The 26,646-nt window shown below is 36.8% G+C and overlaps 1 protein-coding gene across 1 annotated transcript in view; it reads right to left on the reverse strand.

Moving 5' to 3' along the window:
* Window positions 1–15,077: 15,077 nt before the first annotated feature.
* The window catches only part of LOC128742389 (kinase suppressor of Ras 2), a 55,805-nt gene continuing 44,236 nt past the window's right edge, over window positions 15,078–26,646 (reverse strand). Inside the window, exon 2 of the mRNA XM_053838735.1 lies at window positions 15,078–18,099. Coding sequence (XP_053694710.1) covers window positions 15,509–18,099 — 2,591 coding nt within the window. The 3' untranslated portion in view covers window positions 15,078–15,508. The remainder of the gene's footprint in view (window positions 18,100–26,646) is intronic.

The following is a 26,646-nucleotide window of genomic DNA, read 5'->3' on the forward strand; positions in this document are numbered from 1 at the left end:
TGTGCATCTTCTTTTGCTTTAAAAATGGAGTTTTAGTATGGATTTTGGCAATGTGCGAAACTGGAATTAAATTGGAATAACATTTTCATTGCTAGGCAGTCGTAACGGTTTCTCTCCAAATATTTCAATGATTGGTTCGGTTTGAACTAAAATTTAAGTACTGTACAACATTTTTGTATTAAATATGCATTAATATGGAAAAATAAACACTGGTTTCTACTCCTTTGTTTCGGTTTTGAAGGTTTGATGATTATTTCTTTCTTGCCCCCCCCCCCCCCCCCCTTGAACAATACTTCGAGACCAGGACATAAACTTTTTTCCAAATTTGTATAAGCCTTATGATGATGCTCTATATGAAGTTGTGAAAAGGCGATAATAAACCGAAAAATGAGAAATAAAGATAAGGTACGGGAGGGTATTCCCATCACGCTACTTATTTCGGCATACATTACCTTTTTAGGCTACACTTTCCCAAATAAAAACTTTGCCGCTATATAACAATACTGAAACGAATGTAGCACTCATAGGCTTTAATATGTTGTAACTATTTTCATAAAAATGTAAGTAGGTTGCTTAATTTTATTCAATAAACATCAAAACCAAAGAAGGAAAATACACGTGTGTGAATGAACGCTTTGGACAACCAATAAATTAAAACTCTCAGAAAAGTTAAGCCAAAAATTAACTTTTTAGAGTGTTGCATGAGAGCTAATATTCGCTTAACTTTTCTGAACAATTAACTTTTCAGAGAGTTAACTTTTCCAAGAGTCCACTGTATATATACTAGGTGAGCCCGAATCTTACGATCCGGAAAACATAAATGTGTATCAACAAACATAGCCTGAAACCGAAAATAAAGTTTTTTGCTCGCATTGGCTTTTATTCAATTAATAAAATAAAGACAACATAACATAAGAGATAACAATAAATTAAATAACATTTACAGCACGGCTTTAAGAACTATATTTCTGGTGAATACCCGCTCACTTCCTTCGATCAACTTGCCTTGACCTGGCGCATCTAAAACTTTAACTTTCACGTCACATTGACGCTTAGTACGTGAAAACGCAACGTACAATTGACCATGACCAAAAACAGGTTACGAAAAAGTCGGATGCCTAGCAGAAATCGAACAGAACCAGTCTTCATTTTTCGCTCGATTCTTTTTATGTCAGATGTGACACTTTGAGGCTGGAGAAAAGTGGTTCATCCTAGGGGCGTCTCACTTCGCAATTTTGCATTAGCTTTTCACATCATTTGCATTCACTGCAAAAATGCAAGCGAGATTTTTTTGCTGCAAGATTTTTTTATTATAGGATTCATCAGTTTTGCAGTTTCGGGCAAAAGGTAAATGAATAACATGGAACATGTTAAAGCAGGTATAATTTAATTGTTAACCTGTTTATTGCACGCTTCTTGCTGCTACAGTCCGCTGCTGCTACCCTCCAAAAAAGGAAGAAAAGCTTAATCGCGGTGCAAAACCGGTTTTTATTCGAAACCTCTGGCAGAAATCGAACAGAAATCCGGCAGAAAAACAGGGCGGAAATTTCTGCCCGAATCGGATGTTGCATTTCACCTAAGCGGGTATCAGGTTTTGCACGGGCGAGCATAACCTCACTTTTTTGACGTCTATCAGTGCAAGTATCAGTGGTTTGTTTTCATGGACTTGGAATATGGGTTAACATGTTGAAACTGAATATTGCTTAAGCCCTTAGATCAAAGAACTGGTCGCAGTGGTCCAAGGTCCCCAACAAGGAAAAAAAAGGCCTTAACGTAGTGACCAGATTTTTTTTGGATGAATGCAGGACATATTGAATGGAGTGGCTTATTTGCTAAATCGGTTCGGTAGTAAAGATGGGGTCATTTAAGAATTGGGCAATTCATTTTGGCGATAGCGGCGCTCCCAGTGGCCGCGAATGCTAGCTTTTGGTAGCGTTGTGTTATTTGTAAACAATTATGCTCGGTATCCAGCTTTTTACGCGCTATAATGGCGGACGCTATAAATTGTGTTCGTAATATTCGAACAATCTTTTTGACAACTCTGCATCCATCAAAACTGGGCACTCTTCTCATGTACGGCATGTTTTCGCCGCCAACATCTCGTGTGTGCGCAAATGAGATAGCATGTCAGCACTGCGTTTCACTCAACTGCCGCCAGTCTGATTTGAGCCCGCTGTCAAATTTTGAGCCCAGGACATGCTGTCGCTGACGTTCACTGCAGCTAGATCAGGGATACCAGATTTGCAGATTTGTCTGCAAATTGCAGATTTTTGGAACGGTCTTGCAGATCATTATAAATTTGCAGATATTTGCAGTTTTTTTTACTTTTATTGTTTTGTTGCAGATTTTTGTTCGAAGCTCTTTAAACTTTCACAGACTTCCGAGGGGCAAGACACTTCATAATATAATCATAATATTAATATATATATTAGGCTCTATTAAGACCCTATAAATGTATAAATAAATGTAACTTTATAGGGCTTTCGGTTATATTATGGGTGGGAAAGGTCAATATATTAAGGTTGGAAAAATATTTCCATAGGGAAAAGTAATATATTTTCGACAGTGTCTTGCCCCTCGCAGACTTCCTAAAAAAGTGTGCAGATTTTCGCAGATTATTTTCAAACCTGAAAATTCGAGTAGCCGGAAAACTGCTCGATTTTTCCGGTTTTCGAGCAGTTGCAGACATTTTTTTAGAAAATATGGCATCTCTGAGCTAGATATGCAGATATCGATGGGGTGATCGCATATTATGAACACAATTTATAGCGGCCATCATTATAGCGCGTAAAAAGCTGGATAGCGCGTAAAAAGCTGGATTGACAAATTTGAGTAAGAACTGCCGGCGTGTCGCTACCTGCTGCGATGGTGAGAAAAACGAAAACAAATGTCAGATGCGGTGTATTTCATAAAAAATTTTCAGTAAATTTAATTTTTAACTGGTTTTCGATTGAAAACTTTACTACATTTTTATCAGGTTCTGTAAGAAATTTGCTGTTTTACAAGTTACTTTAAAAACACTTTTAAAATAGTGAATTAAAAGAGCATAAATTTGAAGAATACTGCAAAAGTTAGTGTGGCGACTTAACTAATCGAACACAGCAGTTATCCTAAAGCGGTTTTTACATATTATTGGAATGTTTTTCTACTTTACAAGATCCTTATGCTTGTTTTGTATCGGTTCAAGTCAAAGTTCTGGAGATTCTAATATCTTTCAGTCTTATCGAACCATGTTGCTCCGGCACTACATGGAAATATAAATGTTCTCTTTAGTTATCCTGTATCTTGCTTGCAATAGCCTGGTTTATATCTGAGAGAGAGTCGCGGAGACGGTCTTCTTTTTCTTTTGCTTTGGCTGTTCTACTTCTTCCTATTACGTTTGCTTTCATTTTCGGGCAAATAAATGAAACTTGTGCGTGAACATCTCATTGGACGTGTGAAGTGTGCATTTTATAATAACATATTTTGGTGTTAATTGTCACACGGGCATTTCAGTTTTTGCAAAAATGTTAATTTACAATTGAGACAAACAAGACTAATTCAATTCCGAATGTGTTTTTCACAAAAACACCGGCAGAAAACTTATGAGAATTAACAATACTTTTCCATTTTGGGACAACGATAACGACTGGCTGCATTTGACAGATCGTACTGGCTGCATTTGACGTTAGAATTCTTCCTCTTCGCGAATCTCTCTCAGGTTTATATTAATTTCACAAAAAAACAAGTTTTTTACCACTCAAGCACGTGGATTTTTATAATTTAGCGTGATATGTAGACAATGTCAAAATTGGAATGATAATTATCTGTCAGTGTCATTCCAATCGAGCAGACGACCTATCCAACGCGTATGCAGGAAAGAGAAAGAAAAACTTTGGAAATACCGCATTGCATACATTTGGGATGACTTGTCGCCTCTCTGTATATAGTCACTCTAACTCTAGCATCCAGCTTTTTACGCGCTATAATGGCGGACGCTATAAATTGTGTTCGTAATATGCGAACAATCTTTTTGACAACTCTGCATCCATCAAAACTGGGCACTCTTCTCCTGTAGAGTGACTATATACAGAGTGGCGACAAGTCATCCCAAATGTATGCAATGCGGTTTTTCCAGGTTTTTCCAAGGGTTTTCTTTCTCTTTCCTGCATACGCGTTGGATAGGTCGTCTGCTCGATTGGAATGACACTGACAGATAATTCTAGACAGAATTAACAAAAGGGCGAATGTCGCAAATGTAAACAAACCGGGTGAGAGTTACTTTTTGCTGGACCAGCATAGGGAAATCGGTTTGTTTACGCTTGCGACATTCGCCCTTTTGTTAATTCCAGCCCATCGACATCTCTATATCGAGCTGCAGTGAACGTCAGCGACAGCATGTCCTGGGCTCAAAATTTGACAGCGGGCCCAAATCAGACTGCTGGCAGTTGAGTGAAACGCAATGCTGACATGCTATCTCATTTTCGCACACACGAGATGTTGGCGGCGAAAACATGGTTGCCTGCCGATGGGGTGGTTAATTCTATATCTTCAATTATTGTGCTTCCCGAGAAAATATTTCGTTTTTCAGCTTTATATAGTTGTGCGCAAAGGTAAATCATGTATTATTGACAGAGTAAGCACGTGTAAGTTTTCTATGTTTTGCTCTTATTCTTTACTTAGATAACATTTGTTTTGTTCAATTACGTACAGACTTACAAACAACACAGTTACAATGTCTTACGTTAACCGAAAATGATAAACTTTAAATGCTGATTGCGTTTGTAAAAAATTGGTCCATGTTTAAACGGACAAACACGAAGCAAGCTACCCTAGCATTCAGCTGATGAGCGAGAGAGAAATATTGTTGCTTTTCTCATCACTCTTGCGTTGACAGTTTCTTACGAGATTTCGTGTGAGTGTAAAAGAGATACTTTGACTGCGAGCAACCAGAACAAAGCTGCGCGCAACTGTTAGGCGCACAACTTAACCTACGAAAGAAAAATTTTAGATAATAATCGCAATATCATTCCAATTTTGACATTGTCGCCACTCTATATATAATCACTCTATTCTCCTGTACAGCAGTGTTGCTCCTTCTTTCGTTTACGCAAAAGAAGGAGGGCAATAATTTTGTTTACATTTCGCACATTTTTGCTTTCCTTCTTTGGCGTAAACGAAAGAAAGAGCACGGCAGTGTTGCAAGAGAAGAGTGCCAGATTTGATGTATGCAGAGTTGTCAAAAAGATTGATCGCATATTACGAACACAATTTATAGCGGCACCATTATAGCGCGTAAAAAGCTGGATAGAGTGGCGACAATGTCAAAATTGGAATGATACCCCATAAAAAGTTTGACAGATGGCATTTTACGCGTCTACCGACAAAATAGGGTGCCTACCCAAGCAACCAAAAGTTCGAATATTACTTGACACGCGAACTCGAAAGTTCATAATTAGTTCAAATTCAGTTCCGTGGAACTTTCACGCTGATTAGTAGTGTATATCAAGTATATGTGGAACTAAATGCTTTAAGAAGTGCTGCGAGTACTTCATAGATACTTCAAAGCTATTAGGATGCTATATGAAGTTCTGAAGTAACTTTAGTTGCTAACAAGTTCTGCGTGTTGCTTTTTTGTTTATATTTCTGGTGATCAAACCAGCAGAACCTGAAACTATTGGAGATTAATTTTTATTTCACTTGAATAAATTTAATCCTGGCACATTTCTAATTACAAATATAAATTAGAATGTAATGCTCTTCATTATTGTGTTGTGTAGCATATGCTGTCGGTATCTCACTACTACAGTTAATTGCCTGGTTCCAAACTTTATGTTCTATAATTAACTCGCGCTGCATAAAGCTGCTGCAAGTTCTAAATCGAACTTTTACTTAACAACTCATTGGCAAAATTCACATCGCTTGTATACGACAAAGGTGATGCAGTGGATCGGTATAGGTTTACAACGCGGAGCACCCGGGTTCAAACCCAACAGCAGGCAAATGCAACGAATATAGAAGTTAGGTAGAAGTATAAAAATAGAACATAGAAGTGCTGCTAAATTTGTTTTTTTCTTAGTTTTTGACAGTTTATTTCGAAGCTGCTTAGCGTTCTATGCAGTGAACCCAAGACAGCTTGAAAGTTCGGTTAATTACTTAAAAGTGACGCTGCTTAGCAAGTTATAGATTGATATACATAAAGCTGTTTAACCCTTGTTAGACACCATTATTCGAACTCTTGGTTACTTGGGGAGAGCCTTAGAGAGTCGCCATCTTAAACTGAAAATTCCAATCGAACAGAATCAGTTGTCAAAAGGTAGTCCAATCGAACAGGAGACTTGTCAAAACGCCGATTAGAGAGCCCTAAAAAAAATAACGACTAGAGAGCCTGTTAAAGATAGAGAGACGCCATCTCAAATCAAGAACATTTTTTGAGCAGATTTTTTGAATTTTTAGCAGCTTTTTATGTATTATTCAAAATAAAAGCTTCAGAGAATGATTCCTCTAGCATGTTGTTATTATATATAGCATCGAGAAACTCGAAATCTTTCATTTAAATCGCTGGTTCTCAAAAGAATTAGCAATTACAGACAACAGCAGCATTACTATTTACGGTACGACCAATAACTGTGGTAAAATTATCATGAAAAGGAATTACATATCCAGATTTTATAAAAGTAATTTATTTCAAATATCTGTTGATCACAGAATAATCTGTGCGTGCGGCAACACTGACAGATGCAGCTGCATTGTTGCTAGATAATTTGTTTCAGATGGCGACTCTCTAAGGCTCTCTAGAGTTGCAAATATCTAAACAATAGAAATTAATCTATTTGTATGGCAGCTCTGGACAAAAACACATCCTTCAATTAGAGTGACTATATACATATAGTCACTCTACCTTCAATATTTGGCGAGTCAGCATTGGACGATAATGTATAATGTATAGAGTGACTATATACATATAGTCACCAGGGATGCCACATATAATTCTGTGTTTTTTGTTGGAAAAATCTGGCTATTTGTACAGCGAGGAAAAATATCTGTGCAAAAATCTGTCCAATGTAAAACAATGAGAGTGAAAGAGACGGAGTCATTTTGCTGACTATTTCCGTCTCTTTCACTCTCATGTAAAAGCTCAGAAATCTGTTTAATCTGTGTAATTGGCGAAAATCTGTATTCTGTGCATACAGATTCTGTACAGGCGATTTCTTTCAAATATCTGTTAAACACAGAATAATCTATGCATGTGGCAACCCTGATAGTCACTCTACCTTCAATATTTGGCGAGTCAGCATTGGACGATAATGTATCGATATTCGTGGACGAAATCTCGATAGTTTTTTTCGAAATAGTTAATTTCGGCATGCATATAACAGCTTTATAAAATGTTAGCACATAGCACGTTGTACGGAGTCGGAGTGTTATAAAACAAATGTAAAATGCAGATCGTCACGTGATGCGAGCAATTTTGCTGATTATGCTTTCAGCTGATATTCTATACTTGTAACACAGACAAACAGACATAACTCTTGGAAGAAAAACCAACAAAAATTATCGTAACTCACATTTAGCCTGAACACTAGCGCCATCTATGATCGACATTCCCAAATATCAAATAGCAATATGGGTATCCCTTGAAGTAGCAAGTATTTTTTAAGGGAAATTCCCCTTCTCTCGTCAAAAAGCGCCACTTTGACCAAAACGGAGACATTCCCAACTAAGCCTAAATTTGAAATGACGGTTTAATCGGTACGATGAATGGAAAACGAGTGTTATGTCTGTTTGTCTGTGCTTGTAACGAATTGTACTTGTAACGAAATAATATAAGTGTACTGTAATATATATTTAACGGTTTATGGGGTTTTGTAAGCGAATTTCGGAATTTAAGCATCTTTTTACGCAAATTTTGGGGGTTGTCTGACTAAAACCCGTGCAATTTTTGTTATCAGTGTTTCGACAGCATATTAAAATTTAAATACTAAAAGTGACGCAAATAAAAATTGCACTTAAGTTTTCATTTAAAATTAATGGCTAAAATAAGTTTGTCTAAATTGTCTAAAGTTTTAGCCCAAATGTTTCTATGGGGTTCTAATTCTTTCCTATGAGAAGCAAGAAATTTTTCAACTGTTTCAAAAACTTAACGTTAATTTTTTTGGATATTGGTGGGAGTGCACACAACTAGAGATGGTCGGGTTTCATATTTTCCATGCCCGAACCCGACCCGAGCCCGAAAATTTTTTTGCTGTCAAACCCGAACCCGACCCGAACCCGAATTTTTATTTTCTGTCAAACCCGAGCCCGACCCGAACCCGAAATTTTATTTTCAGTCAAACCCGAACCCGACCCGAACCCGGATTTATTTTTTTCGCTAAGCCCGAACCCGACTTGAACCCGAATTTTTTTTTTCGGCTAAACCAAAACCCGATTCGAACCCGAATTTTTATATTATGTTAAATTTGATCCCGCCCTAAACTTGAAATTTATATTAATTTTTATAAAACTCACACCTCGATTTAAATCTCGGAAGTTTTCTTTTCGTATTTTATATAGCGTTCGAGCTCTAATATTCATTTGAAATTATAGGTTTTTATCACCCTTCTATTTCTTTTGGAACTGAATTGAAAATTCAAAAAAATTAAAGTATACACTAGAATCGTTTCTATTACTTTTCGCGGGAATATCTCTTAAGTTTTCTATGAAACCTGTAAAAAGCGAAAAGAAAAATTTACATGAAATATTATTTTGAAATACTTGGATCTTGTTTCATTATGTTACACCGGTATCTAATAGCCGAAAGCTAGTTCTTAGTCTAAAGCACTAGCACCTTAGTTTAAAGGTAGCAAACATAAAAGGGATTGATTTTAACACTAAACATATCGACTTCACTCTACAAATATTCGCGAGAAGACCGGAAATCCCGCAATCCCCCTTCCCGGCAGAGCTGCCATAAATACAGATATTTGTGCATGCATAAATTTGGGACTATCGTTTTCTCCGGAGTATTTTATTTTCTCGATCTAATTTTTAAAAAAACATAAATAGTTTCTAAAGTACTTTAAAATTCAGGAACATTAGTTAGAGCCAGAAATCACAGCTACTGAAATAATTGATGGGTCCCAAATTTATGCATGCACAAATATCTGTATTTGTGGCAGCTCTGCTTCATGATGGTATGTTCAGTGTTCCTGAACAGTTCAGACAACTAAACTTACAACTATTCCGCGGCACGAAACTTTTTTAAAATTGGAGTAGAAACCAATAATTTATGATAGCCGACAATTTTAGTCTTGTGTCAGTCCACCCTATCACTAGTTTGGGCGCAGTTATGACATGATCCAACTAACGAATTCTGGCGAATTCTGGAATATATAACTTTTGGTCTAAACTCGATCTAAAACCATTGGCGGAACTAGCGCTCATTCATAGGGGGGGGGCTATAGCCCTCGGAATTTTTTTCAACCATTTTATTTCGTCGGCATATTAAAATTTAATGCACATTAATGCCTGGAATCTTATAACAGTCATGCAAATAAACTTTACTCTGAAGTTTTTCGTACCTATAGTTATCTAACTATTGGTTTTTCAAAAATTAAAAAACTTAGTCAATTTTTCTAGGGGGGGCTAAATCTTTTCTAGGGAGGGCTTAGCCCCCCCCCTAGTTCCGCCAATGTCTAAAACTGAAAACACTAAACCGTCTAAAATGCAACCAGTCCAGTGTAGCTGATATCTGAGTCATGCTAAATATCATTAAAGTGGAGATGGTTCGGTTTCTCATTACCCAAACCCGAAACCCGGACTTATTTTTTCCGCTAAGCCCGAACCCGACCCGAACCCGAATATTTTTTTTTGGCCAAACCCGAACCCGACACCTGGTGAATGTGTCAAACCCGAACCCGACGGGTTTGGGTTTTTTTCGGGTTTCGGGTCTGAAAACCCGAGACCCGACCATCTCTACACACAACTGTCTAACTATGAATGGCAAATAATAACTGTAACAGAAGAATTTGCCTCAGAATTAATATTTATGTTAATAAAGCTGAAATATTTGGCAAAATCTGTAAAAAAATACGCTTCTTTTCAGTTTTATACAATTTTCAGCCTTATATAATATTCAGCCTATCATAGGAGACCCGCCGGGAACCACGCAGCATCGCACCTCCTAGCTTAGCTACTCAATAGAGGCGAATTACTGGCGAAAGATTGCAATATGTAAATTAATTGTTCTGAAAATAAATCCTCCATCCTTCGATTGCCTGATTATTTTTTCTGGTCATAACATGTTTTTGAAACGACAATGCCCGCCTTTTTTAGGTCTGGTACGCTAGTATTCATATCAGAAATTAATGATACGTGCTTAAAGTAGAATCAATATATATAGAATGCCAGTGTCGCTGTTTTTCTGCAGGACTCATTGTGGTAAACATGATGCTAACAATCTGAATCAAGTCTGTGAATCGGGAACTTCATAAAGCATTGCACGCAGATGTCAGTGCGTTTTTTTCCTCCCAGGTTTGACAGTGTTGTGGGGTTTGTTTTGATTACTTATTCGCAAGACCCAGAAGCAAAAAACTGCAAAAAGGACAAAAATATATGTTGTACAGAACTGTTATCATTTTCCTGCTTCGGAAAAGTCGGGTATATCCGGTTTCCGCAAACAAGCGGTACGAATTACAAGTAATAAACCCACTAGCAATAATATTAGGTTACAAAGGGAATCAAAACAAAACACACAAAAACGTCAAACCAGAGTTGAGGTTAGGCACCGTGCAAAGGTTTATTGTCAAAGTTGCTCATTGTTATTTATCTGTGCGCTGATTGGTGCTGTCATCAGTGCGCTCATCGCTGTGTTTTTATGCCAGTGAAATGTTTTTAAACGTTCTTTTTCTTTCCGTCCTAATAAATTGAATCTCACAACTGCGCCTTTTTGCACCGACTTTTTTTAGAAATTTGAAGCAAGCGAAGTTTCCAATCACATTACTTGGTAGCCATATTTGAAATTTTAAACTGGTTGTCAAAGTTTGACAATGAGATTCCCCTTTTGATGAATCTCAGGCACACACACATATGTATAGATATATAATGTAAATACATTATCTGAACATGTGTGATCTTTACCACGCGCACTGCAGCGACACTGGCATTCTATATATATTGATTATACTGTGCTTAACCCTTAAATCGAACAATTAGATTACAAAAAATTAGATCAAAAATTATGCTTTCAGCTGATATTCTATACTTGTAACACAGACAAACAGACATAACTCTTGGAAGAAAAACCAACAAAAATTATCGTAACTCACATTTAGCCTGAACACTAGCGCCATCTATGATCGACATTCCCAAATATCAAATAGCAATATGGGTATCCCTTGAAGTAGCAAGTATTTTTTATGGGAAATTCCCCTTCTCTCGTCAAAAAGCGCCACTTTGACCAAAACGGAGACATTCCCAACTAAGCCTAAATTTGAAATGACGGTTTAATCGGTACGATGAATGGAAAACGAGTGTTATGTCTGTTTGTCTGTGCTTGTAACGAATTGTACTTGTAACGAAATAATATAAGTGTACTGTAATATATATTTAACGGTTTATGGGGTTTTGTAAGCGAATTTCGGAATTTAAGCATCTTTTTACGCAAATTTTGGGGGTTGTCTGACTAAAACCCGTGCAATTTTTGTTATCAGTGTTTCGACAGCATATTAAAATTTAAATACTAAAAGTGACGCAAATAAAAATTGCACTTAAGTTTTCATTTAAAATTAATGGCTAAAATAAGTTTGTCTAAATTGTCTAAAGTTTTAGCCCAAATGTTTCTATGGGGTTCTAATTCTTTCCTATGAGAAGCAAGAAATTTTTCAACTGTTTCAAAAACTTAACGTTAATTTTTTTGGATATTGGTGGGAGTGCACACAACTAGAGATGGTCGGGTTTCATATTTTCCATGCCCGAACCCGACCCGAGCCCGAAAATTTTTTTGCTGTCAAACCCGAACCCGACCCGAACCCGAATTTTTATTTTCTGTCAAACCCGAGCCCGACCCGAACCCGAAATTTTATTTTCAGTCAAACCCGAACCCGACCCGAACCCGGATTTATTTTTTTCGCTAAGCCCGAACCCGACTTGAACCCGAATTTTTTTTTTCGGCTAAACCAAAACCCGATTCGAACCCGAATTTTTATATTATGTTAAATTTGATCCCGCCCTAAACTTGAAATTTATATTAATTTTTATAAAACTCACACCTCGATTTAAATCTCGGAAGTTTTCTTTTCGTATTTTATATAGCGTTCGAGCTCTAATATTCATTTGAAATTATAGGTTTTTATCACCCTTCTATTTCTTTTGGAACTGAATTGAAAATTCAAAAAAATTAAAGTATACACTAGAATCGTTTCTATTACTTTTCGCGGGAATATCTCTTAAGTTTTCTATGAAACCTGTAAAAAGCGAAAAGAAAAATTTACATGAAATATTATTTTGAAATACTTGGATCTTGTTTCATTATGTTACACCGGTATCTAATAGCCGAAAGCTAGTTCTTAGTCTAAAGCACTAGCACCTTAGTTTAAAGGTAGCAAACATAAAAGGGATTGATTTTAACACTAAACATATCGACTTCACTCTACAAATATTCGCGAGAAAACCGGAAATCCCGCAATCCCCCTTCCCGGCAGAGCTGCCATAAATACAGATATTTGTGCATGCATAAATTTGGGACTATCGTTTTCTCCGGAGTATTTTATTTTCTCGATCTAATTTTTAAAAAAACATAAATAGTTTCTAAAGTACTTTAAAATTCAGGAACATTAGTTAGAGCCAGAAATCACAGCTACTGAAATAATTGATGGGTCCCAAATTTATGCATGCACAAATATCTGTATTTGTGGCAGCTCTGCTTCATGATGGTATGTTCAGTGTTCCTGAACAGTTCAGACAACTAAACTTACAACTATTCCGCGGCACGAAACTTTTTTAAAATTGGAGTAGAAACCAATAATTTATGATAGCCGACAATTTTAGTCTTGTGTCAGTCCACCCTATCACTAGTTTGGGCGCAGTTATGACATGATCCAACTAACGAATTCTGGCGAATTCTGGAATATATAACTTTTGGTCTAAACTCGATCTAAAACCATTGGCGGAACTAGCGCTCATTCATAGGGGGGGGGCTATAGCCCTCGGAATTTTTTTCAACCATTTTATTTCGTCGGCATATTAAAATTTAATGCACATTAATGCCTGGAATCTTATAACAGTCATGCAAATAAACTTTACTCTGAAGTTTTTCGTACCTATAGTTATCTAACTATTGGTTTTTCAAAAATTAAAAAACTTAGTCAATTTTTCTAGGGGGGGCTAAATCTTTTCTAGGGAGGGCTTAGCCCCCCCCCCTAGTTCCGCCAATGTCTAAAACTGAAAACACTAAACCGTCTAAAATGCAACCAGTCCAGTGTAGCTGATATCTGAGTCATGCTAAATATCATTAAAGTGGAGATGGTTCGGTTTCTCATTACCCAAACCCGAAACCCGGACTTATTTTTTCCGCTAAGCCCGAACCCGACCCGAACCCGAATATTTTTTTTTGGCCAAACCCGAACCCGACACCTGGTGAATGTGTCAAACCCGAACCCGACGGGTTTGGGTTTTTTTCGGGTTTCGGGTCTGAAAACCCGAGACCCGACCATCTCTACACACAACTGTCTAACTATGAATGGCAAATAATAACTGTAACAGAAGAATTTGCCTCAGAATTAATATTTATGTTAATAAAGCTGAAATATTTGGCAAAATCTGTAAAAAAATACGCTTCTTTTCAGTTTTATACAATTTTCAGCCTTATATAATATTCAGCCTATCATAGGAGACCCGCCGGGAACCACGCAGCATCGCACCTCCTAGCTTAGCTACTCAATAGAGGCGAATTACTGGCGAAAGATTGCAATATGTAAATTAATTGTTCTGAAAATAAATCCTCCATCCTTCGATTGCCTGATTATTTTTTCTGGTCATAACATGTTTTTGAAACGACAATGCCCGCCTTTTTTAGGTCTGGTACGCTAGTATTCATATCAGAAATTAATGATACGTGCTTAAAGTAGAATCAATATATATAGAATGCCAGTGTCGCTGTTTTTCTGCAGGACTCATTGTGGTAAACATGATGCTAACAATCTGAATCAAGTCTGTGAATCGGGAACTTCATAAAGCATTGCACGCAGATGTCAGTGCGTTTTTTTCCTCCCAGGTTTGACAGTGTTGTGGGGTTTGTTTTGATTACTTATTCGCAAGACCCAGAAGCAAAAAACTGCAAAAAGGACAAAAATATATGTTGTACAGAACTGTTATCATTTTCCTGCTTCGGAAAAGTCGGGTATATCCGGTTTCCGCAAACAAGCGGTACGAATTACAAGTAATAAACCCACTAGCAATAATATTAGGTTACAAAGGGAATCAAAACAAAACACACAAAAACGTCAAACCAGAGTTGAGGTTAGGCACCGTGCAAAGGTTTATTGTCAAAGTTGCTCATTGTTATTTATCTGTGCGCTGATTGGTGCTGTCATCAGTGCGCTCATCGCTGTGTTTTTATGCCAGTGAAATGTTTTTAAACGTTCTTTTTCTTTCCGTCCTAATAAATTGAATCTCACAACTGCGCCTTTTTGCACCGACTTTTTTTAGAAATTTGAAGCAAGGGAAGTTTCCAATCACATTACTTGGTAGCCATATTTGAAATTTTAAACTGGTTGTCAAAGTTTGACAATGAGATTCCCCTTTTGATGAATCTCAGGCACACACACATATGTATAGATATATAATGTAAATACATTATCTGAACATGTGTGATCTTTACCACGCGCACTGCAGCGACACTGGCATTCTATATATATTGATTATACTGTGCTTAACCCTTAAATCGAACAATTAGATTACAAAAAATTAGATCAAAAATTTGTTTTTCGAAGGCATCTGGTTGCAAACAAAGAAACTGAAAAAAAAACATTTTCTTTCATCACATTTTTACTGAATTAAGATTGATTAAAAACAACAAGATGTTCAATTTTTTAGTTTTTATTCGTTTATACTTAGCCAATGAGTAGCTTGCCGTAAAAATAAAACATAGATGAAAATAACTCTACTCAGAATTTATACGGTTTTAGTATGCTACATGTCAGGTTCCTATATTTATTCCATAATGTGAATCCAATATATTCTTCGAGTAAGCGTCTTTATGTAGAGAGTGTTTAATAAATTATTTGCGTTTTATGTATTGTCGCGCCTAACAACTTTATAATAGCTGAGACCATTTGCGCAACCCTCTTATTAACATATATCTTCCTAATTATTCTGATATCTTGAGGACATTTGGTTTCACTTAATTTTTATTATGCTAGTTTTTTTGCAAACCCAAAGTTAGCCTGGCATTGTTTTTACTGGTAAAAGGACAGATCAAAATTTGTTGCTCTTTCACGGTTTGAATTATTATCAATATACGTACGATACGAAAACTAATATTTTGCCGTTTTTAGAAAACTGACTCGGCTGATCGTGATAACTGCACTGGATGAGATGGAGAACGAGCTAACCTTTTTTTTGGTAACCGCTCTAGCATTGCCAAAAGTTTAGCGAAGTCTGGTCTGTCATCAGCCTGATAAGTCCAGCAGACCATTAAAATGTCTTTTACATCTCTCGACGCTTGAAGGTTTGCTAAAGTCTGCTTCATTCCGCGACCAACTTGCCATATGACGGATTCTGGCGGCTGGTATTTGAACGGGAATTCTCCGCAAAGCAGTTCATACCAGACCGTTCCGAATGCATAAATGTCCGAAGCTCTTGAGAAAGGCAAATCACCATCAACCGGACGATACGAGGTAAGTTTACGCATCAACTCTGGTGCTAAATAGCATAACCAGCCGCTCGGAATTCCTAAGCCTAGATCACAATAAGAAAGTTTTGTGGCACTGAAAAGACCAAAATCTGTTATTATCACTTTTCCATTTTCTAAAAATATGTTCTTTGTTCGCAAGTCTTTATGAGCAATGCCACGCGCATGCAAGTACCCCATTCCTTGTGAAATCTGCTGGGCGACGATTGTAGTACGGTTTAGATTGAATTTATCTTTCCGAATATGAATATGTGTATACAAGGTATTGCCTTTACATAACGATGTTACGATTGCCAATCGTGGAGGTTTCATACATGCGCCCATGAACAATACTACATTTTCATGACGAGTCTTTTTGAATGTAGCCACTTCCAATTTAAATGCTTCCAGAGTTCGTTCGTCTGCTACGTAATCTTCTTTAAGTAACTTTACAGCTACATCACCATGCCAAAGAGCTCTATGGACTGTACCAAAACGACCGTTTCCAATTTTTTCTAGTAACTTAAGATCATCGTACGGAATATCCCATTCTTTGAGTGACAGACTATTTTGTCTGGGCCAATTATCGTTTTCACGTTCCTCTGTTGAATCAAGTCGAATAGGTGTACGTTCCGAAGAGGAATCAGTGCTGGCAGCGCTAGTAGAACCAGTTTTATCACTATCGTTACTTTTTTGCGATTCTGGAAGCTTCGAAAGGTAAACTTTGGGAATTTTATTGCCTTGACTGATTAGGTCAATGCCACTAGATTTAAGATTATTATTAATTGAATGAGTTTCGATCATTATCCCATCTTTTTCTGCAATATGATTTAAATTGTGTCCAGTTGAAACCTCTGGAAAATTAAATTGCAAGTGTTTTGATGCTGCGGGAGTTTGCGGAGGCAGAGATAACAAGGCTGGACTGGAAGGAGACGAACTATTGCAACTAGATCCTGCGGAGCTGCTATCGGGACCTGCATGTATTCCATGTACAGGAACGCGACTACGATCTCGTGTGTACATACTGCGACTGCCGAGATTTGGTGATATGTTCGGCATTAGCGTATCAGACTGTAAACTTTTCTTGAACTCCTCCACAAACTCTTGCGGCAGCCCACAAGATGGGGGAACGTTTGATTTGCAATCTTTGTGACATCGATATTTACATTCTGTACATTTTAAACCAAAGATCATTTGTTTGTTACATAGATTGCAGGTACTAACTTTTAACTTTTTAGTGAAACGGTGTTGAATCATGTGACCCATTCCTCGTGTAATGATTGGTGTACAGGGAGACTTCGGTGGAATAGAAAGATTATGAAATGAAGATATGGTGTTTTCCATAAGTTCGTGGGTTTGCTGTTGATCAAGAGTCGGTTCTGTATGTAAGCGTGTCCGTACTGCCGGCATCGTTGAAACGCTTCCATTACCAACCGTTGTAGTGATTGCCTGTGGTTGTAAACTTGGGGTAATATTATTAGAGTTGACCATATTTTGCTGATTGATGTTAACCGATGGCTCCGTCAGTTGTAGAGGCTGATTTGGCAAGAATTGCCATTCGTGTGATTTGGATTTCGTTAGCGTTGCAAACTGTTCAGTATGTACATTAACATTTGGATTGATCGCATTAATACAGTTATTATTATGTAACACTTGCTGCTGTTGCGTATTAGTTTGTTGAGAAGCAGTATGCCGGATGTGTGTTTGATGTTTTTTCTTCGGTGGTGGCGTGGTTGGAAACCCTTTCTTCGCTTGTTTTGTCAATGACACATTTGAAGGAGAATTTGGAGGAGACGGTGATGGAGTTAGTGTGTAGGTGGAACCTTCATCCGGTGAAATTATATTGTGGGGATGTAGTAATCGTTCTGGAATAATATCTGGCGAAGGTGTCACTGCAGGAATTACATCCATAGGATTTTGTATTACTCCGTTACAACGGTGAATGGGTTGTGAAAGTTTTACTCCGATTCGCGGTTGTGCACGATTAATTCTGGGAGATGCACGGTGATGAGAAGGATGACGATCCCATGAATCCCAGTATAAATCCAAAGGGTCCTTCAAATCACCTGAATGAAGCTGACCACGACATCGTTTAAGGTTATTCATTGCACGAACTAAACGACGAAGTTCCTCATCACGGGCATTAATGTTGTTGGCTAATATTTCACGCAGTTCATCATCATTTTTATCAAGGAGTAACTCCAACGAATTAACCTTTTGTATCACAGCGTTTACTGAAGCAGAGCTTAGCCCTAAAAAGAAAAATAGTATTTAGATTGTTACAACTTTTCAACATCTTTTCTAGCTTCTATCTATTTATTTATTCTATCTATTCTATCTATCTATATATATATAAAAGTGAGCGTGAGTATGTTTGTATGTTTGTTTGTTCCACCATAACTCCAGAACGCCCTGACCGATCTCCACCAAACTTGGCACACATGTTCCTTAACATAAGAGAATCAGCACTGGGAGATTAACAAAACCCAGGGAGGGAGGTTTTCTGATAGGGGGGGGGGGGAGGATGGTCCCTAATAGGGTGGGGTCGTTCTTTATCAAACTTGGCACACATGTTCCTTGACATCAGGGAATTAGCCCGGGGTTGACAAAGGGGGGAGGGGGGACCATAACTTCGAAATAAAAGTGGGAGGCGATTCGTAACAGGGGGAGGCCATAACTCCGAAATGCCTGGACAATTGTTCCTTGGCATAAGAGAATCAGCACTGGGGGTTAACAAAAACGAGGGAGGGAGATTCCCTGATAGGGGGGTGGCATAACTCCGAAACGCGTTTACCGTTCTTTATCAAACTTGGCACACATGTTTCTTGACATCAGGGAAGCAGCACCGGGTGTTGACAAAATGGGATGGGACTAAAATGGGGGGGGGGGGGGTGAGACGATAACTCCGAAACACCTTGACCGTTCTTTATCAACCTTTCATACCTGTTCTTTGATATAAGGGAATCAGAACTGAAGGGGTTGATAAAAGAGAGGGTAACAGGGGGAAGACTTCGAAATGTTTGGACGGTTATTCCTTAAGGTGAAATTAGTCGTCATCGATTCCGCCAATTTCAAAAGCAGTTTTTTTGTTTGAAACAAAAATTCAGTTTATGAAAATATATTCGCTGTTTTTGTTTTTTTTTTTTGTTAGATTATAGTCACTTTAACCACCTTGGGTCATTTGTGACTTCTGACTTTGTGACGTGAATGCTAACCACTACGCCGGGACTGACCCCTATTCGCTGTGTTCAGATTGGCAAGAAGAATGCAGTATTTACATTTTTATAGACAGAATCCCGCTTTTGGGCCGAAAAACTGCTTCCGAAATTGGGCTTTCCGACGAAAAGTTAATGACAAAACTATTCATTACCTATGGGTGGGGCCATTGTTAGCGGAAGGTGCAAATAGGAAAAATATCTTTGTTTCTCTTTCTTTATAGGGTTTTATAGAGATTTCCGTAAAGAAAACAGATGTATAAGTGGCCGGGTAGACAAAAGAGGGGGAAGTGACAAATGGGGAGGAACGTCCAAAAAAGGAACAAGCGTTATATTTTTGCATTATAGGCATTTCGGTTACAATAACAGATGTACAAGTGGCTGTGAGACAAAGCCGCCCCGAGTAAGATCGGGTACTCAGCTATCCTATATATAAAAAATTAGCGTGAGTGTGTTTGTATGTTTGTATGTTTCACCATAACTCTAGAACGCCTTGATTGACCGTTCTTCACCAAACTTGGTACACATGTTCTTTGATACGAGGCAATCAGCACTGGGAGGTTGACAAAAGTAGGGAATCGCTAACAAAGGGGGAGTAAATAAGTAAAAAATAAGTTCAAATAAGTAAAATGGGTTGCGTTTCTCTCGGATTTAAATTTAATTTCTGAAAGGTGAAATAGGATGGCTATTAACAAGGAGGAGGTTCCAAAACGTAAAAAAGGATTTGTGTTGATTTACAGGGATTACCGAGAAGAAGACATTGTAAAATTTTACGGAGCGAACATCCATGGATGGCGATAATTTTGAAGAAGCATATCGAAAATAACAGCTAATAACACGGTGTTGCACGGAAAAAATACTTCTCAAATGACCTAGTGTACGTTGTTAGTCACACCTAGTACATCATAAAAACACATTTGAAATCTTCCTACCACCCCCAAAATTTCAAGTTATTGTAAAAAACCTGATTTAATCCACCTAGTGGTGAAAGGAACCTTTGTTATACGGTCTTACTTGCTAATTGAGATAGAAATCTAAACTTCTTCGGAAAATAATTCATCTATTGGTTAAGGTTGCGTGGTGCGTTTGTTTACATAAAATTTTTGGAAACTGAATAAGTTTGCAAACTTTGAACGAAATAGAAGTACCGTAAAACGGGATAACATTGGTCAGTTCAGGAAAGTTGGCAGTAGTGCTTTATTTCACTTATTTATGCGAATGGTCCATTTGATCAATATTACCCCGGTGATCAATGTTAGCCCGTTTTACAGCACTTATAAATTTTGATAGTTCCTCTTCTTATGAAATTGCTGAGTAAGTTGTAAGTGTAAGTTGTAAGAAGAAATATTATTCTTTAACATATACATTGCGTAGTGAAGGTCTAGTTTATGGGTTTTTGAACTATGCATAATTTCCTGTCATGCCATTCTATCTGATTCTCATTAATAAAGTTTTCTTGAATAAATTTCATCAATTTTTATTAACCTTCGGTTACTCACGCTGTTGTATTTTGTACAACATGTGCAGGTTTCAAGCCATATTGTTATAAAGTTACAAATCGTTGTTTAACTAACTTACATTCTTCAATAAACTTGTTATGAGCGAAATGTCAGAATTATTCAATGCATTAATACTTTAAATTGTTAGGAAAACAGATCAGCATAAACCGACTTCACACGAAAGAAGCAAGCAGCATGTCAGGTGTACCGCAGTTGGCTTCAACTGGAATTTTCTCTCGTTTCTTCATATGGAAAAATGGTGTCTGTATGCAGCAAAACTATCAGCAAATGTAAAATGTTTAACATGTATCCATCTGTTGGTAGTCGAGTAATTCGGGGTCAAAAGCAGGGTATCTTTTATAATCAAAGTTCTACAGTTCCTAAACAAGCAAACATAGAGGTATACTATTTTCAGCAAAGTTGTGTATTTTTACTGTTTATACAACTTTGTAATAAACGAAAAAGTCATACAACAATTACAAATAGAGCTAAAATAGACAAACTGATTTTACAAATGCATATACAATAAATAAGATTTTTCTGTCTTCGCTGAAGAGATAGAAGGTTACTGTCTTCAGCAAAATTCCTTGTAATACTATGCTCTAAAACTTTGCAGAACATATCAATGTGTTATATTGAAACTGAAGAAAAACAATTTTTTTATTTCACTTTTAGGGGGATTAATCAAAATTTAAATTCTATCAGACGATAGAGCATTCAATTTCAAGAAACTCTCCCAAAGGTTTGATAAACTTTAAACCAAGTTTTCCTAGTCAAAACTCTAGTACGCACGTTTTCTTTGGTTTGGGCTATTGTGCGCGCGACTAACCGTGTTACAAAAGTTGGCGCGAGTGTTCGAGGGTTAATATCTTTTGACCAGTAAAACCAATTCTTATGAAATTTTGTATATATATTCATAGTGTCAAAACCTCTCGTTTGATATAAAAATAATTGAAATTAGGTAAATTATCTTGGTTAAAATCATTATAAATAATTGTTAATTTTGGTGTGGTGTATACGATTGCTCATAACTTTCAAATTAAACGTCCAATCAAAAAACCATTCAATAGTGATCTATCCGGCTATATTACCTGCCAAATGAAACTAATAGCGCATAAATCGGTTTGGCCATCTCTGAGAAACAGGCGATCATTTGAACCTTGTCAAAACTGGTTTTTTAAGGCTAACTTTTAAACCACTTGTTTGTTTTCAATAAAACGTGGCACAAAGTTTAGCAATAGTAAGAGCTTTCATTTGGTACTAAGATCGTTGAAATTGGTTGTTTGGTTCCGGAAAAAATCGTGTCACGTAGTTTTCACATTTTTGCTTATAACTTTTAATCGAATAGTCGGACCACGAAATCTAGCAAACAGCAATATTCTACACTATAATACCTTTCAAACAAAAGTAATAGCAGACAAATCGGTTCAGCCATCTCCGAGAAATAGGCGATAGAAAATAAGCAGCGCACACACACACATACACACACACACACACACAGACATTGCTCAATTCGTCGAACCCTATCGATTGGTATATGTGACTCGGCCCTCCGGGCCTTAGATCAACTTCGTGTTTTTCGACCAATTCCTAAACCTTTGTTATATAGTATAACAAAGGTAAAAACGTTTTACCTTTGTTATAGTATATAACAAAGGTTTAAAAATTGGTCGAAAAACACGAAACTGATCCGAGGCCCGGAAGGCCGAATCACATATACCAATCGATAGAGCTCGACGAACTGAGCAATGTCTGTGTGTGTGTATGTGTGTGTGTATGTGTGTGTGTGTGTGTGTATGTGTGTGTGTGCAGCTCATTTTCTATCGCCTGTTTCTCGGATATGGCTGAACCGATTTATGTGTTATTAGTCTCATTTGAAAGGTATTATTGCCTAGTATATCACTATTGAATTACTTCGTGGTCCGATGTTTCGTTTAAAAGTAATAAGCAAAAATGTGAAAACTACGTGACACGGTTTTCTCCGGAACCACACAACCGATTTCAATGATCTTAGTACCAAATGAAAGCTCTTGCTAAATTATAAAAATTTTCAGGAAGTTTTATTGAAAACAAATAAGTAGTTTAAAAGTTATGCTTAAAAACGTGTTTTGACAAGGTAATAATTATCGCCTGTTTCTCAGAGATGGCCAAGCCGATTTATGCGCTATTAGTCTCATTTGAAAGGTAATATAGCCGAATAGATCACTATTGAATGGTTTTTTGATTGGACTTTTAGTTTGAAAGTTAAGAGTAATTGAAATTACACGTTAAAATTTACAATACTTTATAGCGCTTTTAACCAAGATAATTTATCTAGTTTCAATTGTTTTAGTATTAAACGAGAGGTCTTAACACTGCAAATGTATTTACCAAATTTCATAAGGATTGGTTCTACTGGTCAAAAGATATTTAAAAATGATTGATGAAATTTATTCAAGAAAACCTTAATGACCAAACCTTTAATTGGACTAAACATTTAAAACAGAATAATATAGTAAAAATGTGTAATTTTTCAACGGATGTTTCTTTGCAGCAGTTAATTAATAAAATATAGCACATTTTCTTACACTTTTAGGGTGACCGTGAATCCACCTAATAGGGTGACACAAATTTTTGTTTTTTACATGCGTCCAAAAAAAATAGCGTCTTCACAAAAATTCTAGAACACTAAAATAAGCAACTTTGCTGCATATAGTAACTATCTGTCTCTTACTGGTTGCGAAATTTAATGATTTGTTTGAAGAAACCACTTTAAAATCAAGCAAAGCAAAGCCATGGGTGTAAACGTCCTTCAGAACTTGACCCTTCTTTATCGACAGACTTCGCAGCCGGTTATTAGAGTACAGGAAAATTACGGGGCTAGGGCAAAGATCCTATTAACTTTGTAGCGACACCGATCAGTCGAGATTCGAACATACAATGACTGGCTTGTTAGGCTAGCATTGTACCCCGAAGCTAACAGCCACTTTAAAATCAGATCTGCTCAAAAATTCGGTATACGATGTTTTCATTGCTTTCCTATATTCTATAAAGTAATTTATAGCTTAAAATACACTCTGAAAATTGTTTATCGCTAGGATGCATATGGATGATAACTAGCACAGCGTTAACAAACAGTTGAATTAAATTCCGAAGACGTGTCGATTTCTTAATGATCATTTCCAGCTCAAAACGCTAAGCGCAAAAAGCCAGTTTTTACTCGACTATTTTCGATTTGAATTGGAATTTGAATGTGAAAATAGTTTCTTTCTAAACCTAATATTTGACGAGCAGCATTCCAAAAGGTCTCTTTGCGACTCGTCCCTTACGGTTATTACGGCGGCATAAATGCACTTGAATGCGTCTATTTTGCATGAAACGGTTACTAGTGTTATTGGAAAGCTTATCCTTAGAATAATTGGGTTGAAATCTATTTATGCCGCCGTAATAAGCATAAGAGAAGAAACGCAAAGAGAATCTCTCATTTGCACATTGGACCTTTTTGGTCCGAGATTGGTCGGTCGAGATTTCCAGGTTTATCTGTAAGTAAAACATAAAAAGGTTTGACAAAACGGGTCTTTTTTTAAAAAGGAGGTACTACCACTAATCGTACCACTTATGGAGGTATCAATCGGCACCAAATCTAAGATTTTTGCTTTCTGACCTAAAATGAACAATCTGACAAAATTTGGTTCAAATCCGTGAAAGTCGATTACACGGTTATCGGATACTTTGTATGTGTTGACTCCAATAGATAATTTTGAGATTTCACAACTGAATAACTTGAGAACGGCTGGGCTTAAGAAACAGTTTATATAAGAATTTAGTTCAAAGTGATGCGTATATAATTTGACTCTGTCAGTTTTATGAAAATTACAAATTCAAATACAAATCAAACATAATATTTTAACTGAAAATGCCTATGTCAAATGACATATAAGATGGTATAACAAAGGTTCCTTTCACCACTAGGTGGATTAAATCGGGTTTTTTGGCTAGGTTTACACATACTATCATGAATAACTCAATATTTTTTCAAGCAATTTTATCTGTTTTATACATTTTTGGAAAGCTTAGAGGACAAGCTTTCAGAATATATACACATTCACTATGGTTCTACAAAAGTTAGACGAGATTTTTTCAATTAAATATGAAATTTAACTACAAAAATGAAATTTTTCTCACTTTAGGCGTCTATAAAGTGACCTTAAAAATGACCCACAATCCTGAGCTCCACATCACTTGTTTTATATTCAATCCTAAGACTTTGGTCAAAATTTCAGCCAAATCGGTCAACATTTGCAAATTTGAGAGCATTTTTAAGAGTTGTAGATTTGTTGCTTCTCATATATCACCCGCCTAAACTTATAACTGAGCACCTTGTACACGATGTAAGATTAGGCGGGTGATATATGAGAAGCAACGAATTCTACAACTCTTAAAAATGGTCTCAAATTTGCAAATGTTGACCGATTTGGCTGAAATTTTGACCAAAGTCTTAGGATTGAATATAAAACAAGTGATGTTGAGCTTAGGAATGTGGGTCATTTTTAAGGTCACTTTAAGGACCCCTAAAGTGAGAAAAAATTCATTTTTGTAGTTAAATTTCATATTTAATTGAAAAAATCTCGTCTAACTTTTGTAGAACCATAGTAAATAGGCAGCCCCCCCGCAGAGATCACATCTGTCTAGGTCTATTCGTTTTCCTAGGTCTACTGACCTCTAGTTAGTTTTCCCTAGTGCTCGCATCGATTTAACTTACGCTACCAAGCTGAATGAGCGGTGGTTCTCCGACAAATAGTACTTTCGGCGAAAATTTTTTCCGCGAAATAGTACTTTCCGCAAAAATGTTTTCCGCGAAATGATACTTTCCGCGAAAATGTTTTCTGCGAAATGGTTTTCCGCGAAACAGTATATTCCGCGTTATGGTCATTCGCGAATTGGTTTTCCGCGAAATGGTATTCGGCGAAATGTTATACAATCTGGGCAATGTATGTAGTTTGACAGGCACACCATCCATCTGCTGATTTCAGCATCGGACTAAATTGTGTTGGTGATAGCTGGCAACTTGCGAACGATAAGTTGTTTTTGGTCTTTTTTCTATTTTGAAAACGTAATAAGATAGAACGAGATGATGGTTGCATACCCAAGAAACAGTGAGAGTTTTATTGTACTCTTATGGCGGTTTCCATGACCAATTTTGGTCTCAAATTCCACCATAAGAGTGTAATAAAACCCAAATTGTTACTTGGGTAGTCTTCTTTACCCTCCAGTTTCATAGAGTATTTTGAGATTTTAAAATTAATCCTACGTTATTATTGCGGCGCTTATCTAAACTCCCCCTGCTGCAACGGTGGTAACGCGCTGCAATAGAATTAGTTTACCGATAGAATTTTGTATACCCACACATAGATTACGTAACCTGAAGCTCCTATAAAAACTGTAAAATTGCTTTGGCTAATTTAGTTCGAAAACAGACACTGAGGAAGCCTGCAAGTCGTAGGCGAAATACGTATCTGTCAAGAATGAAATATACATAGTAGAATTAAATTGGATACGTTTTCTTTTATTTACATTTAATTTCCGTTTAAATATCACCTAATGATTGTTCAAATTATTAATGCTACTTATGAGTAATAATTTCATCAATCTATTAGTATAATATTCACACATTAATCGATAGAAAAAGCTAAAATGACCCATAACTGTGTGTAGTTAACCTTACTGAACCTAACAAATTCAATTCTAACTAACTAGCAAGTTCAATTCAAACAACGGTTCAATATTTCGCTTTAACTATTTAGCCCAATTCCTTCTTACCAGCCAACCAAGACCATCAAGATGGAACCTTTTTTTATATGCCAGAAGGGCATTGGGTTAAAAGGCCACTGCCTTGGAACCTTTTCTGGGAATCAATCTCTTTTATAGCAATTGGAAGTTGGTTTCACAGGATTGTGGCTCGTACAATGAAAGCATTGCATTAATGAGAAGTATTGAAATGAGGAACTTAAAAGCTCCTAGTTCTAACGTTTCTAAACGGTTCAAGTTTTCTGACAGATACCGAGACCCTTGATGGATTATTCTAAACATAATCAAACAATAATGT

Source organism: Sabethes cyaneus, chromosome 3 (genome assembly GCF_943734655.1).
Source record: "Sabethes cyaneus chromosome 3, idSabCyanKW18_F2, whole genome shotgun sequence".
Classification (NCBI taxonomy): domain Eukaryota; kingdom Metazoa; phylum Arthropoda; class Insecta; order Diptera; family Culicidae; genus Sabethes; species Sabethes cyaneus.